The 17519-nt window shown below is 43.9% G+C and overlaps 1 protein-coding gene across 5 annotated transcripts in view; it reads left to right on the forward strand.

Moving 5' to 3' along the window:
* PID1 (phosphotyrosine interaction domain containing 1) overlaps nt 1-17519 on the forward strand; it is a 251928-nt gene that overhangs the window by 107710 nt on the left and 126699 nt on the right. For all 5 annotated transcript variants that reach the window (XM_029933657.1, XM_029933656.1, XM_029933658.1 and 2 more), the window contains exon 2: nt 11342-11488. In XM_029933657.1, coding sequence (XP_029789517.1) covers nt 11342-11488 — 147 coding nt within the window. The remainder of the gene's footprint in view (nt 1-11341; nt 11489-17519) is intronic.

A 17519-nucleotide genomic window follows, 5' to 3' on the forward strand; every position in this document is an offset into this window, starting at 1 on the left:
TGTGTGTTCATAACACATTAGCTGGTGTGTCCTCATGAGTGGGGTGTTCATGGACACCAGAAGCAAGCATTTCAAATTCGAACATAAAGGTGTCCCTAGGGCTGCACTCAGGGACTGAATGAAGTCCCTTGGGGGAAATAGGGGACACAGTCTTTGGAATCCTAAAGTTATAACATTTGGTTTGATTTCCAAGTTTTACATTGTTTCTTTTCATTCTCTTAAAAGTATGTTGATACTGTTTTGTTTTTGTTCTCTGCTCACTTTAATATTTTAAAGTGATGGTCTAAATGTAAACTGCAGAAGACAGGGAAAAGAATAAAGATAATGTGTGTGTGTGTGTGTGTGTGTGTGTGTGTGTGTGTGTCTATACATGTGCCAGTTGCTCTTCTAGGTATTTAATGTACATCATAGGGGGAAGTGTTGCAGGATATGTTAGAGAATCAGGGCCTTGACATCAGAGTGCTTTAGAGTGAATCTGTCCTGTTTTTTTTCAGAATGTTACTGGAAGATAAATGAGATAACCCTTGTCAAGTGCCTTTGGCACTTGATGCGAGGTCAGATCCATCTCTCTCTCTTTCTCTCTCTTTCACACACACACACACACACACACACACACACATTTATATCAATTACTAGTCCTATTTTATGATGAGTCAGTCATACATTTAGACTCATGACTGAACCAAAGATTTTCTGATTCTAAAACCTTTCATTTCATTCCATGCCTTATGCTATTGATTACAAAATCAAGTCCATTATGCAGTTTTAAAAGATGACATAGCAGCAACCTTATCAGTTCTAGACAGGTGTGGAGGTGATTCAGGGTGGCAGTCTGGGTGAGGACTGAACCAGTCATGACGTGGCTGGGCTTCTGGGCCTGGCTGTCCTTGAAGCCTGTAGTTCAGGGGCCCTTTGTGCAATTTACTTCACTTTTCTGGGCTTCCGTTTCTCCATCTTGGCCCTTTGTACAATTTACTTCACTTTTCTGGGCTTCCGTTTCTCCATCTGTGACATGAGGGAGTTGGTCTAGGTTGTCTGGAAGGTTGCTCCTATTTTTAATATTCTGCACTTCTGGGCAGCAATTTCTCCTACCAAGAGTTTCAGGGTTTGTGTTCCCACATTTATTTGTGAGGGAGCATGAGGCAAAAATATAAGAGGAGGGAGAGAAGGGACCCTGAGGAGGGAGAGAGGAAGCTGAGAGTAGTCACAACTAGAGAGCAGTCAGCACCCGTGGAGACATAAATATAGGAGCTGGAAAGAAACCAGGCCTGGGGGAAAGGACCTGTGGAAATTATGGATAACGCCAATATGTACATCATAACACTTTGTGATCTTCCAAATACAAAGCATTCTTTAGCGCACTTTGGTTTCGTTGATTAAAAATATAAATTTGGCTTCTGCCTACGATAATGAAAGGTACAGTAGCATCACTTTCCATCCTATTAATGAGAAAAAGCCAGATTATGTACAAAATCGAACCTTCCCTTGAACCCATCGAAGAGCCAGGGTCATAGTACACCCAACAGGCCTGAGATATATAAGAAACAAGCCCTCCAAGAACCTCATGAGTTACGGCTCACTTTGAATGGAGACTGGAGGACGGGGGCTTGTAAGGCAAGAGTGTAGGAAAAATTCAGCTAACATTATTCACAAAATTTTAAAGATCAGTTGTGGGCTAGCATAAGAGGGAAGAGCCCATGGTTACTCCTTACCCAAGGGGAATTCACATGAACTCATAGACTTTTCTAGATAGACTACCAAGGAGACTAACGAGAGTGATTGACAGCCAGGCTGGAGGCCAGAACAAGCCTGCTTTGACGGTACTGGCCTAGGGGAGGCGTGTGGCCACCGTGCACACGGCCAGGCACCTGGCCTCTTCTTCTAAGGAACTCAAGACTTCACAGCTGGGCACAGCTGGGGGAGGGTAAAACATCCCACACTCTCAGGGCTTAGGTGAAGACCCCTTGTGATGTGTGGAGAGGAAAAGAAAAGTCTGCATCTGGAGGAAAGGTGGAGAATAGTCCTGGGTCCCGACAAGTATCAGTCTCTTAACAACATGGGCAAAGACAAGATCACTGAGAAACCTTGACCCCCAAGACTGTGGGATCCAGGACCTGCTAAGACTGAAGTAGAACAAGAAGGAAAAACCTTCCCAGTCCTTCCTTGAATACGTTCCCAGGCTAGAAAGCACATGGTGTCAAGCAATTGCAGTTAGTCTCTGGGGGCAGGCAGAGAATGAGGGGAGATGTTCTATGCATCTCTGGAGTCCAGAGAAGTCTGCAAGCTGGGGATGGAGTAGGAACATTGAGAGGCACCTCCCAGCAAAGCAGATCCCTGACCTAAAGACAAGGTAATTCTAGGGGAATTGAAATCTATGGTGTGGCAATAAAACCCGAAGCCGGACCAATTCCAGGTGAGATTGAACTGGCCCACCACACTAAAAGCCCGAGCAGAAGGGATACGGACAATTTTGGGTATAAAATCTATGGCTCCCCAACCTTACCATGCATAATGTCCAGAACTCAATAGGAAAATAGGAGACACATGAAAAGTCAGGAGAAAAACCATCTCTTGTGAGAGACAAAGCCGTTAACAGAACCAGGCTCAGAGATGACTCTGAAATGGAGTGTAAAATAACTGATGAATATTTAAAGGCTCCAGTGGGGGGGGGGAAGTGGAGAACATGTATGAACATATGGGGAGTTTCAGCAAAGAAAGAATCAAATGAAAGTGCTAAGGAAAACAAGACTAGGAAGAAAAACAACAACGGAGTAACAGAGCTGAAGACTACCTTTAATGAACTCATCCACAGACTCAGCAGAGACAAAGGAAGAATGAGTGAACTTGGGATTTTCTTTTTCAATTGTACTAATTATTGGTTTTCTGCATTATATGTCATTGATTTCTCCTCTGATCTCTATTATTTGGTGTCTTCTGCTTGGGGTTTCATTTACTCTATTTATTCTTCCTTTTTTTTAAGGTTGAAGCCGAGTTTATTGAATAGGGAATTTTCTTCTTTAGTGATAGTGGCATTTTGTGCTATAAAATTCACCTTACATGTTTTAGCGGCATCTCAGAGTTTTCGATATGTTGCATTTTCATTTCCATTCAGTTCAAAGTACTTTCTGTGTTGCCTTTTGATGTATTCTTTGATTTATGGGTTGTTTGGAACTGTGTTCATTTCCATGTATTTGAAAATTTTACAGAGATTGTTCTGTTGATTTTTCTTTGTAGAATATGATTCCTAAATTAATGAGGTATTCTTTTTTAATTTATGGCCCAGGATTTGGTCTGTTTGGTAAGTGTTTTATGTACCTTTGAATTTTGTTTTTGGGTGGAGAGGTCTAGACATGTTGCTCTGATCGTGTGTTGTTGGTGGCATTATTCAAACATTATAGATCTTTGGTGCTTTAGTATGTAGTCTACCACTTTTATAGAGAGTGAGATTGACGTTTCTGACCGTATTTATATGTTTTGTCTATCCCTTGTGGCCTATTAGTTGTATTTGCTTCTTCATATTTTGAATGATTATCTTGAGGGCACATAGAATCAGGCCGTCTTCAACCAGCTCACTGTATCTGCCTTCTTTTTTTCTTTCATGAGGGTATCGAGTTTATAGATGTTAAATCTTTCATTTTATGGCTTATTTTCTCTGTCTCATCTGGGTTTTTTGTTGTTGTTGTTGTTGTTGTTGTTAACTTCGTCCTCTCTTTCTTCTTCCCTTTTTGTGACTCTGTTTTATCTTTGCTATTAATACACATAACTCTTTGGTTTGTTAGTTTAGTCACCACTTCATGGTGGACCATATCCTTTTATATACTGTATCATGATATAATATCAGATGATATAAAACCATGTCACGTACACCGTCAGATGCTTACAGTAGCATACTTACGTTTCACCCTTTCTGACCTTCGTTCTTGTGTGTGCTGAAATCTTCTCTCCAGTGAGCTCTTCGTAAGCCTTGGGGGCTTTCTGCATCCTCTGTGGGCATGGAGTTATTTCGGTGCCTCTCCCACATAATCTCTTGAGAGAATCTGCGATGTTCAAAAGAAATGCTTCCATAATTAAAACTGCATGAATAAATACGGGTGTGCGAACATGAGTATTTTCAGTGAGTTTAATAATAGCTATCACTTTTAACAGATACAGACAACCTTTTAAATTTAGGAGTGTCTGGAGTTACGCCTTTAAAATTAAGTTGGAACTTTTTTCAAGGCAGTTACTAGGGACATTTTGCAGCAAGAAGGTGAATGCCAGATTGTGATAGGTCTTTCTTTGCATTAAAAAAAAATTAATCCTTGAGTGACAGAATGTGATTTTGTATATGCTTGCTAGATTTGGGGGAGATTATCCAGCCCTGTTTTACTTCTTAAAAAGGACAGAAATGAAAAACAAAACCCTTTGCCCTGAAACGTATTTAAATGAAAATTGAATTTCAGTAAAAATTTCTTTCGTTCATTCATCTCTTTCCTCTTACTCAGATAACAAATCATTTGCCATTTATTTAACAGCAAATGCAAAGTACTCCTCTTGCTTTTTTGTTTTTTGTTCTGTTTTTTTGAATAGGTATTTAAAAGCACAAATACAAGAGTTTACATTAAAAATGATAAGTGAGATCTTGTTAAAGGTCAGAATGGAGTACTGAAATGGCTCCTTTTCCAGTATTTGGGGCTTGAGTACATTTTTTTAAAAAGTAAGTGGTATAAAATGTAAGGAAACTACAACTAAGTTTAATTAATTCTTACATACCCCCGAGTAATAAAATGAAGTGTGGTTATGAGCAGAATGTAAAAGCGCCAGTCATTTTTGCACACTGTCACAAATTAACATTTGTTTGGGGTACTCAAGTTTTCCATTTATTTGATTCGCCCCTTGTTCCTTGTGGTTCTCTCAAGGAGAGCATTTGCAATATTTGTGAAGCTTGATTAGAGCATTACGGAATCAGTCATTTGCAAGTTAAAAGTGACCGGTTTTTTTTTTTTTTGCCAGCCTTCACAATGCAAGGATGAACCAGGGATTAAAACCTTAATGCCTTTTCTTTAATTTGAGTGAGGATAGTGTTCCCGTTATGTCAGAAAGAGAGGAAGCAGGATTTGCCTTCAAAAGATGCTTTATATTTTGGATACAGAGTCAATACAAAGGTGAGATACACCCGATTTGAATTGGTAAAATATGTAAATACTTGCCGGCTAAACTGTCAGAGATTAATGTCTGAATAGGAGTAGGAAGCGCCAACTGTAAAATTATACAGGGCATGGCGATTGCCCCATTCGCATAATGGGGCTTGATTTAGAGGCTCTATTTTAGGACTGCACATAACGCACCAAGTGCAGAAGGCCGAGCTTTGTCTAATTTGTCCAGGGCAGTGCCCTAATTTTCCACAACTCTGTTCACTTCCTTTCTTGAAGAATGAATAACACATTTTCTTTATGGAACTCTGTGCATCTTTCATTTTGGAGCAATGGCTTTTCCAAGCTCCTCTCTTCAATTCCTCTTCTGTTGCCTTTTTCTAACGCTCCTGGAGAGTGTTAAGTTGCTTTGTCTGTGTTGCACTAGTCTATCCATGCAGAGAACAAGCGATGCCATTTTTGACATGACAAAGCATAGCCCTTTAGACGTGACAGATGAGAACACCGAGGCCCAGGAGGTCCAAGGCCATGCACTTAGGATAGAGCTGTCTTTACTACCCAACAAGAGAGCTGGCCACCTGACTTGGTGTCATTGCAGGTACAGTCTTTGACTCTCTCTTAAGACTTGGAATTCTTCTCATTTCGGCTTTAGCTCACAGGACTTTATTGTAGAGATGGATGAGCTGGGGACTAGAATGCCTCCTTTAAATGATTATTGGTGCTTTATCATTAAGGCTTGGACTGTTCAAATAACAAAGTACAAGATCCACTATCTTTCCTTCAAAGATAATGTTGCTTTTCTCTTCTGTAGTTTAACATTCGTGAAGTCCTTTTCACATTTTGTTAGTGGCTCCATTTCATCGTCTCATATGATTTTTTTCATTAGAAAGGATTTTGTGCTGGTGAGGCCCTTTCAGTTGCAGGGAACAGACACCTCACGCAAGCTTGCTTAGCGGAGAAGAGAAGGTACTGGCTCACATTCTCAGTAGGTCCATGGATGGATCTGAGTCGGATGCAGCTGGGTCCAGGGCTAGGCAAGGTCAAGTCTGTGACTCTTCATATCACATCCCTATTTGTCTCTGTGTGGTCTTCTGCTCGGGCTGACCTTGGCAGGTGAGGAGGTCAATAGCAGCTTTCTATACACAACGCCCTGGCCTGGCAACCCTGTAAGTCAGACTCCTGGAAGAGTCCATTCCGCCAGTCTTGAGTTTTCTCTGAACCAGTGCCTTTGGCCAGGGACACGTGGTACTTCGGTGGTCAACCTGTGTCACACATTCTTTCCCGGGGGCAGGGGGCCCGAACAGCTCCACTCCACAAAGCAACTGTAGCGGTAGAGACACATTTCCTTAAAGGGGGGGCAGAAGAGCATTCTTACAGCCCTAAAGTCACACTTCCACTGTCTGTAGATTTTCAAGAGCAACTCACAGTTACATTACTTTTCTGTATAAAGATGTATTATTGTAGACTCCATGACTCATCAGATAATTCACATTGTATTTCCCTTTGTACCTTCATCCTTTCATTGTGGGCAAAAAGGACAAAGTCATTAAAGAAAAACAATGCAATTTTTAAGAAAGGGAATGATTTTCTCTTTCACATTCAGATACTGCCTGAGCCGCTCTCTCTGCAGCTAGTCAAATGAACTCACACAGATTTACAGTTGTCATTTGATTTAACGGTCTCCAACGATCTGTGGGAGACCCTTTCAAGCAGAGACTAACATTTTATTTCTGTTCCAGCTGTGCCTGCCTGCTACGGGGCCTGGGTGAGTGTAGGCATTCAGGGACATTGTGCACGGTGGATCGGTGAGCTGGAGACACCAACGCTTTGAAGAGATAGGTAGTTCAGGTTATGCAGCATGTGTTGAAGTTGGCATTTGAACTCGGTTATCTTTCTGTCCCCAATTTGGGGTATTAAAATTGATTTCTTTCTCTTACTTGCCTCTCTGGCTGCCTGAATCTGGTCTTCAGCTTCCAGTCTCTGTGCTCAACGACTAAACCAGTAGCCATGATATTTGGGCCCACAATGGGGACTGGCAGACATTCTCAGAGATTCTGGGCAGTGTGGTTGTTCAGCCCTCATGGGAATAGAGTCATGTCGGGTGCCATCTTTAGGAACTTACTGTGTGGCAGAAGCCCCCAGCAAGATGCCCCCCCCCCCCATAGAGTCCCCAGCAAGATGGCAGATGAGGACAGTGTCCTCCCTTGCTCATTACCTCCTCTTCTGAGCCACTCTTCTCTTTACTCTCTTCATTGTGTGGCCTCAGTTGCTGTCCCATAAAGGCAGCCAACTTGTCTTCTCACTGTCAGGTATGTGTGGTGCTCCTCCCAGACCTCTTTGTAACCCCAGATGTTGTGTTGGAATCAATTAAGAACCAAAACAGAAACTTCCAGATTAATTTGAAAACTTGCCCTTGTGGTTTTTCTTTTTATTTATTTATTTTGAGAAAGAGAGAGCGTGCATGCCAATGAGTAAGGGGCAGAGAGAGAGAGAGTGAGAGCAAGCGAGCATGGGAGAGAGAGAAGCCCAAGCAGGCTCCATGCTGTCAGTGCAGAGCCCGACTCAGGGCTCAGACTTCAGAACCATGAGATCATGACCTGAAGGGAAGTAAAGAGTCAGATGCTTAACTGATCGAGCCACCCAAGCACCCTTGCCCTTATGTTTTTAAAAAATACAAATCAATATTCACTGAAAAGTATGAGGACAAATCTCTTTCCCATTTGAAGAAATATCAGAGCTGGCAACTTTGTATCCTGAAAGGTGGCTGTATTTGTCAGGGTTAAAATCAGAAGGGGGAACTAGTAGGAGAAATGCCTTAAGACTTATTTAAGGAACCAGCTTATGCAGTTGTAGAGGCTGGAGAGGCAAGTCTGGGAGCCTTGTGGCCAGCCATCAGGAAGGGTAGAACTCCTGGGCATGGATTGAAGCTGCCATCCACGGATAGAAATTCTTCCTTCTCTGGGAAGCCTCACCTTACCTGTTAAGTTCTTTCAGTTGATTGAATTAAGTCCACCCAGCTTATCCAAGATAGGTCTGCAAGTCATGATTATGGACTTGAGTCATACCTACAGAATACCTTCCCAGCAATACCTGGAGTAGTGTTTGGTCGAATAACAGCATAGTAGCCTAGGCAAGTTGACACATAAAAATGACCATCAGTGTGGCCAGTGGCCAACTGGGAGTTCTAGTAGGGTCTGTGTGGACCCGCAAAACCACTTTAGGCTCTTGGGATACTTCATTGAATAAAGCAGTTACCGCTCTTATGGCATTCATATTCTAATGGAAGAGGACAGAAAATAAGATAACACAATCCATAATTTTGTAGTGGTGATTAGTGGTGAGAATAAAAAAGCAGAGGAAGGGGATAGATGGTGATAATTATGTATGTGTGGAGTTGGTGACCTAATCCCTGCACCAGGGCAACATCAAGAAGCAGTGTCCTGTGTTCAAAAAGTAGAGAGAAGTGCCACCAAAGGTACTGAAACATAAAACGCTTTACTTTCTCCCATGAAACTGTCTCTGCCATAGTCATGGCATTTTTTTTTTCTGTTTGGTTGATTGCTTTTGTTGGTTTTGTTTTTGTTTTTGCTTTTAATGTTTTATTTATTTTTGAGAGAGAGAGAGACAATGTGAGCAGGAGAGGGTCAGAGAGAGAGGGAGACACAGAATTGGAAGTAGGCTCCAGGCTCTGAGCTGTCAGCACAGAGCCTGACGTGGGGCATGATACCCATGAACCATGAGATCACAACCTGAGCCAAAGCCGGACGCTCAACTAACTGAACTACCCAGGCGCCCCTGTTGCTTTTGTTGTTTAATGCTGTTCTGAGTAAAGAAAAAGTCAACATTTAGATTATGAACACGAATCTGCCATTCATCCTTATATTGTGCAATGCCTGTTTTAAATACAAGTATAGGAGTGGAATCATTGAAATGACACAGTATGCACTTCCGAGTTCATATGTGCATCTGAATTTTGTTCTTATTAGAGCAGTGGAAATATGCTACAAAATGAACTCACCTGTTTTCATTTATTTATTTATTCATTGAGAGAGAGTGTGCACCCATGAGGGGGGAGGGGCACAGGGACAAGGGGGGAGAGAGAGAGAGAGAGGGAGGGAAATTCTGAAGCAGGCTCCATGTTCATTGCAGAACCCAACATGGGGCTCAGTCCCAAGACCCTGGGATCATGCCCTGAGCTGAAATCAAGAGTCAGGCACTCAACTGACTAAGCCATCCAGCAACCCTGTTTCATTTCTTTTTATTAATTAATTAACTAGCTAATTTGTTTGTTTTGAGAAAGGGAGGAGAGAGAAAGTGCTCACACATGAGGAGGGGAGGAACAGAGAGAGAGAATCCCAAGCAGGCTCCATGCTGTCAGCACAGAGCCTGACATGGTGCTCTATCCCACAAACTGTGAGATCATGACCTGAGCTGAAATCCAAAGTCAGTTGCTTCCCTGACTGAGCCACCCAGGCACTCCTATTTCATTTCTGAAACTGCATATTCTCCTGACACTTTACTCTTAGTTTGCCAATTAGTGAGGAGGGTTCGAAGGCAGGAGGAACCATGGCTGCCCTTCCTATCCTTTTCCTTCTCTGTTGTCATTTCCAGGGTCATGTTCAGTTGCCTATTACAGGAAAGTCCTACAAGTAAAAGGGATATGCTAGCGTTCCTTGATCATTCCTGTTTGTTAAAATGCAACTGAATTCCTTCTGCATTTGAAACAAGTTCTTCTTCAAAAGCATGGTCCCCTGGGGCTGTAAGGGTACTGCTTACTGAGCCGTAGATGGAACATTTATGACTGGTACTCACTTGGCATCTTGTTGAGTTCCTAGGCATCAAGGGATGCACATACTGTGTGTATCTCCTGACTCACACATGTACTCCACTGTCTCATTGGACTCAGCTTACAAAGCACGAGCTCAAAGATAAATTTATGAAGGATTTCAAGATTATGACATTAACCAAAGAGCACTAAACCAGGTATGGAGTTATCCTAAGCATGGGGATCCTGTTGTGTTTGTGCATGAAGTCATCTGTGTGTGTGTGTATGTGTGTGTGTGTGTGTGTGTGTGTGTGTGAGTGTGTGTGTGCACATGCACACACATACACATGCTATTTTAGATAATGTTGATAAAGAAGGCCTGTCTCATAAGGTAACATTTGATCAAGGCCCTCAAGAAGTTACAGAAGCAAGGGATGCAGATACTGGAGCAGGAGGAGCATGTTCAGATATTCCAAGGCCCACGTGTTGTTGGCTTGTGCTCAGAAGAATAAAGAGGCCACTGTGGTTAGATCCAAGTGAGAGGGAGGGTGAAGAGTGGGGGATGAGATTAGAAAGGCAGAGGTCCCTGAATTGTGCGTGGGTTTCAAGGCCAAGGCAAGGATTTGGAACATTTCTATGAGGAGAAGGGAAACCTTGAGAGAGTCTTCCCAGAGGAATGACATCGCTGTGATTTGAGTTTAGAAGGCTCCCTCTGGCTCTGCTGTGGTAATGTTCTTCACTGGGTAAGGTTGGGAGTGGTGGGACCAGCTGCTGTGGTAGACCAAACAAAGACGGGGCAGGGCTGGGTGTATACATAGCAATGATTAAATGTAGCTGGATTCTGGTTATATTTCCAGACTGGTGCCAACAGGAACTGCATGTAGAATAGATATTTACCTAGACTCCAGAAGATAAAATGGTCTGTTGAAAAGGAGTGACTTTGCTAAAGCTCTAGAACCAGTGAATGGCAGAACTGGGGAAGGCAGAGAGAGGGATTCTTGTGTTCTTTTTCATTGGTTCTTCTCCTTTTTCATTAGCTTTCCACTGTCCCCCAAAATAGCTCTGATCACATTCTTTTCTGAGCATCTTCCCTTATTTGGCTGAAATCAGCATGCATTAAAGCTCTAGGATTCTACCTCTACATCTCATCATGGAAGAACATCCCAGAACAAGGTGTTGGGTGATTCTACCGCTACCCTGTGTCCCCATGGTCTCTGCGTGCGGGCGGCTGTCTCTCCCATGACATCAACTTAGTGGTGTCCTGACAATTTTCCCCCCTTCATTTTACTAAGTGTCTCTTGACCTTCCCTAGTAAAAACAGAACTAATAAAACAAAGATTTTGCTACTGGGTTTGACCTAGAGTTGCACCATATACCACTCCAAAAAGTTTCACTATAGTTGTACTCTGTATTTATTTGTTTGTTTGTTTCTCTCACTCGTCAGCACTTTCAGACCATGCTGAAGTCGAAATTAAATGTCCTGACGCTGAAGAAGGACCCCCTCCCAGCAGTCATCTTCCATGAGCCCGAGGCCATCGAGCTGTGCACCACGACACCCCTGATGAAGACCAGGACTCATGGTGGCTGCAAGGTATGTGGCCTCTGGCCAGGAGTGGGCCTCTTAGTGGGACAAACAAAAAGAATGTGTTGCCTTAAGGTACTTGTTTACCAATGATCACTATTTATTTAGTTGCATATGTTTATTTATTATGAGAGGGAGGGGAGGGGCAGGGAGTGAAGGAGAGAGAGAAATCCAGACACAAGTCTCAAACCCACAGACCTTGAGATCATGATCTGAGTCAAAGTCAAGATTCAGAAGCTTAACCCACTGAGCTCTCCAGGCTCACCCCTTCCCCACGGTAACTTTCTAAAGGAGTGAAAAGGTAGAATGACGAATGAAAGCTCACTGAGAGATGGTTGTGTGAATCCATATCTTGCTTTATCTGTAGCCATCTGGCTCTCTTCGTTGTTCTCAGGGATGCATTAAAGACATAAGTTTTAGTAGGTATGAATAGAATAGTATTCTCCCCATATTTGCTGTACCCTCTGTACCTTTGTACCCAAGACAGGTTCTGTCCTTAGTGATCCTTCCTCCCTTTGCATCTGCACTCTGAATAAACCACATCTTAAAGAATAAAAAACAAGTTTCTCAACAGTATAGTTCTTCTTTGGGGATAATTTTGCACTTTTGTTTGGCTTTGGCTCTCAGAATTTATACTAATAGTCATGCCTCACAATCCATTAAAAAACATTTTTCATTTATGTAAACTCTAAGGCTGAAATTAAGGAAAAAACCCTAGAAATGAAGTGCATAATTTTTGTAAGCTTTTGGGTTCTTTCTCACTTGATAGTCTTTTGTGCATAAATTGATGAATATAGCAATCCGTTCAGAGGTAACAAAGGAAATACGTTTATGCACATTTTGTCATCAGCAATTTGTTCTGAGGAGTAAAAATTAAATAAGGGGCAGAACTTTGTTTTGAGTAGTGTAAAGAAAATAAAACAAAAATGCTTGTTTGCATGTGGGTTTCTTCTATAACCTTATAGACACACTCCTTCCCTTATTGCTTTTCCAGGCTAGGGAAGTCAAATCCATCTATCTTTCTTGCCAGAATATTCCATCCCCTCCCCAGGTCTTGCATAGCTGTGGTCAGATTGGAGCCTACAGAAATCTTGGCTGATGGCTGTGTCCACAAAACCCCACACAAATACCCATCGGGTGCTCACCGTCTGCCCTGCATAGCATCTTTGTGGGTTGTAACTGCTAGTTGGGGAGGAAGGAAGAGAACATACAGGTGAATAAGCCCTGGTGGTGGAGACAGCCAGGCTGAAAGAGCCTGTGAAAGAATCTTTCAGGCAGAGGGGGCAGGGAGCCCGGATTCTCAGAGGTGGCCTTGGTGTTGGCGTCCTTTGTAACGGAAAGGAATGGGCAGTGGAACTGGGAAGTTGTGAAAGTGGTGTTGTGCCGTGTGGCCATGCAGGAGTCCTGCTGCAGACCAAGCCTTGTCATCAAGGCAGGGAGTTTAGACTCTGTTCTAACTACTGTGGGGAACCGTCAGAGAGATTGAGTGGAACGAGTTATAGGACTCTGTTAAAATAAAACGTGTTTTTCTTATTTATTTATTTTTTATTAATTTTTTAAACATTTCTTTATTTTTGAGAGAGAGAGAGAGAGAGAGAGAGCGTGTGTGTAAGTGGAGGAAGGGCAGAGAGAGGGAGACAGGGGACCCAAAAAGGCTCTAGCGCTGTGAGTATAGCACCCGATGTGGGGCTTCAACTCATCAACCATGAGATGTCAGGCCGAGCCGAAACTGAGAGTCAGCCGCACAATCGATGGAAACACCCAGGTGCCCCTGAAATGTCATTTAAAATGGTAACTCCGCCAAGGTGAACTTCCATCCTCCAAGGAGCAGTTGCCAGAGGCTGTGCTTTGATGGGAGACCATGGGTCCACGGAACTGGTCTTAGGTCCAGTGTATGCAGTGCTTTGGGTGAATCGATGATACGAAGGAACTAGGAAAGTACTCATTAACTTTGAAAGTTATAGGAGGTCCAGTTGTGTTATGGATCCTTTAGAGATTTTCTAGCATCATTTTGAATTCTGTTCCTATTGGGAAAAATGGTCCCTTAAAAGCAAGATGAAGTCAGTAAGGACAAGTGAACGGAGGAGAGTTGCATTTGATAAAGTCTGCAGGGTATGTTTAAATGTGTGGAGGAAATGCAGTTACAGAATAAAAGGCCTTGCAATCCAATCAGGATATGAAAGGTGTGTGTGTATGTGTGTGTGCATGTGTGTGTGTGTGTGTGTGTGTGTGTGTGTGAGTGAGAGAGAGAGAGAAATATTTGCTAGGAGAATAAAAACTATCATTTTCCTGAAAGGGAGCATAAAGTTCGAGATGCATGGAGCAATTTTTTTTTTTCTGTGTATTGCCTTAGGTTGTGTTCCCTTATTTTACTTCTAAAAGGATGTTGGGAAAAATAGAAGGAATTCAGAAGCACACACCAAAGAGGGTGCTCTGGCGTCAGGCAGTGGGGTTGGGTAGAGAAAGGGAGATCAGTGATTTCACCGGAACACCGGGAAGAATGTTGGCATTCAAGGTGAACAACACAGTCCACTGGGCTATGAAAAGTTTATGAACTCTCCATCCCTAGAAATCGTGAAGATGAGATCCCAGGTGTGGGTGATCATCATCTGGCTGTATGATTCTATTTGAAGGAAGAACCAACCCCCCACAGTGTGTCATTGTTCAAACTGTATTCTATAAGGGCCCTGTATGCATTTACATTGTAACTTAAATACACCGCAATTACATTCTGCAATTCTCAATAACAATATCCTGTGTGTGTTCTGAGTCCTATTCTTTTGTTCAAAAACAACAACGAAGTTACATTTTTGTGCTTTGAAATTTCTGCTTAGAGCATCAGACCTCTTCATTCCCCCCCCCCCCCCCCCCCCCCCCCCCCCCCCAGCCATGCACAGGAACAAAACGCAGTGTTTCCTCTCGGCTTCTTACCGAGTAATAGCTCACAGAATGCCAGCTGCAGAAGGATCTCTCTCTTCTCTCTCTCTCTCTCCCTCTCTCAGGCTCACGCCTGCCACGAATAATGAGCACAATGTCGCTCAGGCCCAGCTGCAGGGCCGCGGACGGGACCCTCCATCTTCACACAGTGCTGGCTCTTTTTGCTTAAACAGCTCTCAAGTTGTGCTTGCGTGGCTGCGAGTCTGGGGAGGGAGTGAGGCGGGAGGAAGCAAAGGCAAAGGGACTGGAGATGGGTGACATTAGCACCATCAAGGCGCTGGCCCGTCTCAGACTCCCCTTTGCCTCTGATCTGTATTCCCCATGGGTCCCGATGGGATTGCCCTGCCAGGCTATTCATGTTGTGGGCAGCTGGGGCTTTGTGTGTTTTCCTCTACGGCTGTCTTTTATTTTTTGTTTTTTGTTTTTTGGGTTTTTTTTTTCTTTTCTTTTTTTTTTTTTTTTGGAGTGGAGTTATTTAACAGCACAGGCCGCTGCAAACCGTTAGGACTCGCCTGTCCTTCCTCTCGCTGGAGCTTTTCAGTGGAGCAGATGCCTGGTTCTGCAACAGCAGTGCCAATGGTCTGTCCTACCTGGCTTCTCCGGCCTAGCGCTCCAGAATCCTCCCTGGCTTTGACTTGTTAGCAAACACTGATTTGATTAATTGTCATTGGAAAACCTCCCGTGGCCACGGAATTGTGGAGAAAGGTATCAAAGCGGACGCGGCGGCTAATGCAGCTCGTAGCCAAGTAGAAGTAAGAGATGAGTGCCTGAAATCTGTAAATTTCAGGGCTGCTGAAACTGGTGTGTGTCTCAGAACCCCCTAAAGGGCAGGGGTCTGGACCTTCTTCCCAGAGATTTTGAGGCAGGTGCTCAACCTACCGGAAAAAAAGGAACTTGCACTTAAAAATAGACTGTGCAGGGGGCGCCTGGGAGGCTCCGTGGGTTAAGCTTCTTGGTTTCAGCTCAGGTCATGATCTCACAGTGTTGTGGGTTTGAGCCCCCAGTGGGGCTGCAGGCTGATGGCGTGGAGCCTCCTTGGGATTCTCTGTCTCCCTCTCTCTCTCCCCTTCTCCGACTTGGGATGTCTCTCTCATAATAGATAAATAAACTTAATAAAAAAAGAAAGACTGTGCAGATTACATTGTGGTGCTGGGGAGATGCCTGGAGCTTGAGGACCTGATATGTGAGAGGAGCCTGTGAGGGACAGAAGTGGAGTCACACCCGGGGAGGTAAGGCGGGGCATGGAGGATGGAGCTAGCTCGCCATTTTGCGGTCAGAATGGGTTTGCACAGCTGCCCAGGAGGCTGACATCCAAGAAGAACTGGGCTGGGTAATTTGTGCCTCAGATGTGGGCCAGAAGGACAGCACCTGTGTATGCCGCCTTCTCCTACAGGGGGCGCTGTTCTTTTTTGGATGGACACCCCCTCTGGGCTCCTTGGCGGAGTTCTCAAAGTCTCCATGGAGGGAAATCATGACGTGATAACAATAATTAGTAATAAAGTACTAATTATACAGAAATAATGCTAATAAAGAGTTGATTTTATTAATACATTAAGCATGCTCCTATGTACTTTTCATGGTGTAAACTACCCATTTGGTCCTCATGATGACCCAGTGGTTAAGTGCTATCTGTGTCCTCATTTCACAGATGAGCTAGTTGAGGCATAGAGAAGTTCTTTCCTATGCCAGAGTATCCAGTGAGTAACTGGCAAATCGTGCATATGAATTTCATCCGTGTGTCTCCACAGCCTGTGCACGTCCCCACTAGATTCCACTCCCTCACACTGACCTTGAGCGGCTCCCGTGTCTGTCCTGAGATAGCTCTTAAAACTAGTTGGCCTGTTGTGTCATGTGATTTTAGTAAGTCATTATGCTTCTGTAAGCCTCAGTGACTGCATCTTTGAGAGGCCAGAACCAAGGTCAATGTATTTCAGGCATTTGCTTATCTGAAGGTCCAAGACTCAAATTTCCTGTGTTTAACTGGATTAGAATTTTGTCTTTGCTCACAAAAACTAGAAAGCATGGGGAAAGCATGGGGAAAGACCTTTGCTTTCCTCTTAGGGTCTCAAATTTGGTTTCTAAAAGAGGGAGGAAGAGAGAGAGAGAGAGAGAGGGAGAGAGAGAGAGACTATAATGAAAAGTTACATCCCTTGTAAAAAATATATATATGAAATAAAACATGAAATGCCCACTGAGGTCCTGGATGCCCACGTGGACACTGAACTAAACCCGCCCCACGGAGATAGTCCCCAGCTTTATGGTGTTTATAGTTTTAAAGCAAAATAATACCAATGCTGAAACCAATATGCTGAGCCATAATTGGGCATCTAGTACATCTGATAACACTTGTCTTTTCTTTAAAACCTTCTATAAGGTTTGGGAATGGTGGTTAATTTGAGTGTGAGGACTCCAGTGAGTTGGAGAAGGAGAGGGACATGGAGGACATGTAGCTGGGGAGGACAAGAGGGAAGGAAAGGCAGGAAAATCCACAGCTGCGGGTCTCCTGTTTGGATCTGAGTCAGCCTGCCTTTGCTCTGGCTTGCCTGGCTGGCTTCCCTCTGCACCCGATGGTACAGCTGGGGGGAGCTGGGTCTCCAGGAGGGGTGTTCCTCTTGGCCACTGGACAGGATGTGGGAGGTGGGTGACCTGGGCGAATTGAGCACACGATATTGCTTTCCACCTTCTGCTCCCACCACCTTGTTCTCCCATTGCTCATGATGAGAGCGCCCTTGGCTTCAGTCTGCAGCTTGGGAGGCCTAGGGCCGCCTCTGTCCCCTCACGCCCACCGAGAGGCCCGCCAGCGCCTCCGCTGGGCCTACCCTCCCATAGAACACTCTAGCTCCCCAAAGCTTGTCTCCTCCAGGGTGAGGCACCTATCTAAGCATCATGTGAAGCCCCGTCCAAGACCCTCAGTGTCCTGCCCCCTTTAGTGAAGGCAGAAGCCATCGAACAATGTCATTCCCAAGAAGGAGCAGGTGACTCATACACCATAACAATTTTTACGTTCCTCTTTTTGAGGTTCGTGCATTTAAGAGGACCAGTAATAGTCCCTTTGCTCTCAGGAAGGGTGTGGCTGCTTTCGAGGTTCATAGGACAGTGCAGA

The sequence above is a fragment of the Suricata suricatta genome, chromosome 3 (assembly GCF_006229205.1).
Source record: "Suricata suricatta isolate VVHF042 chromosome 3, meerkat_22Aug2017_6uvM2_HiC, whole genome shotgun sequence".
NCBI lineage: Eukaryota > Metazoa > Chordata > Mammalia > Carnivora > Herpestidae > Suricata > Suricata suricatta.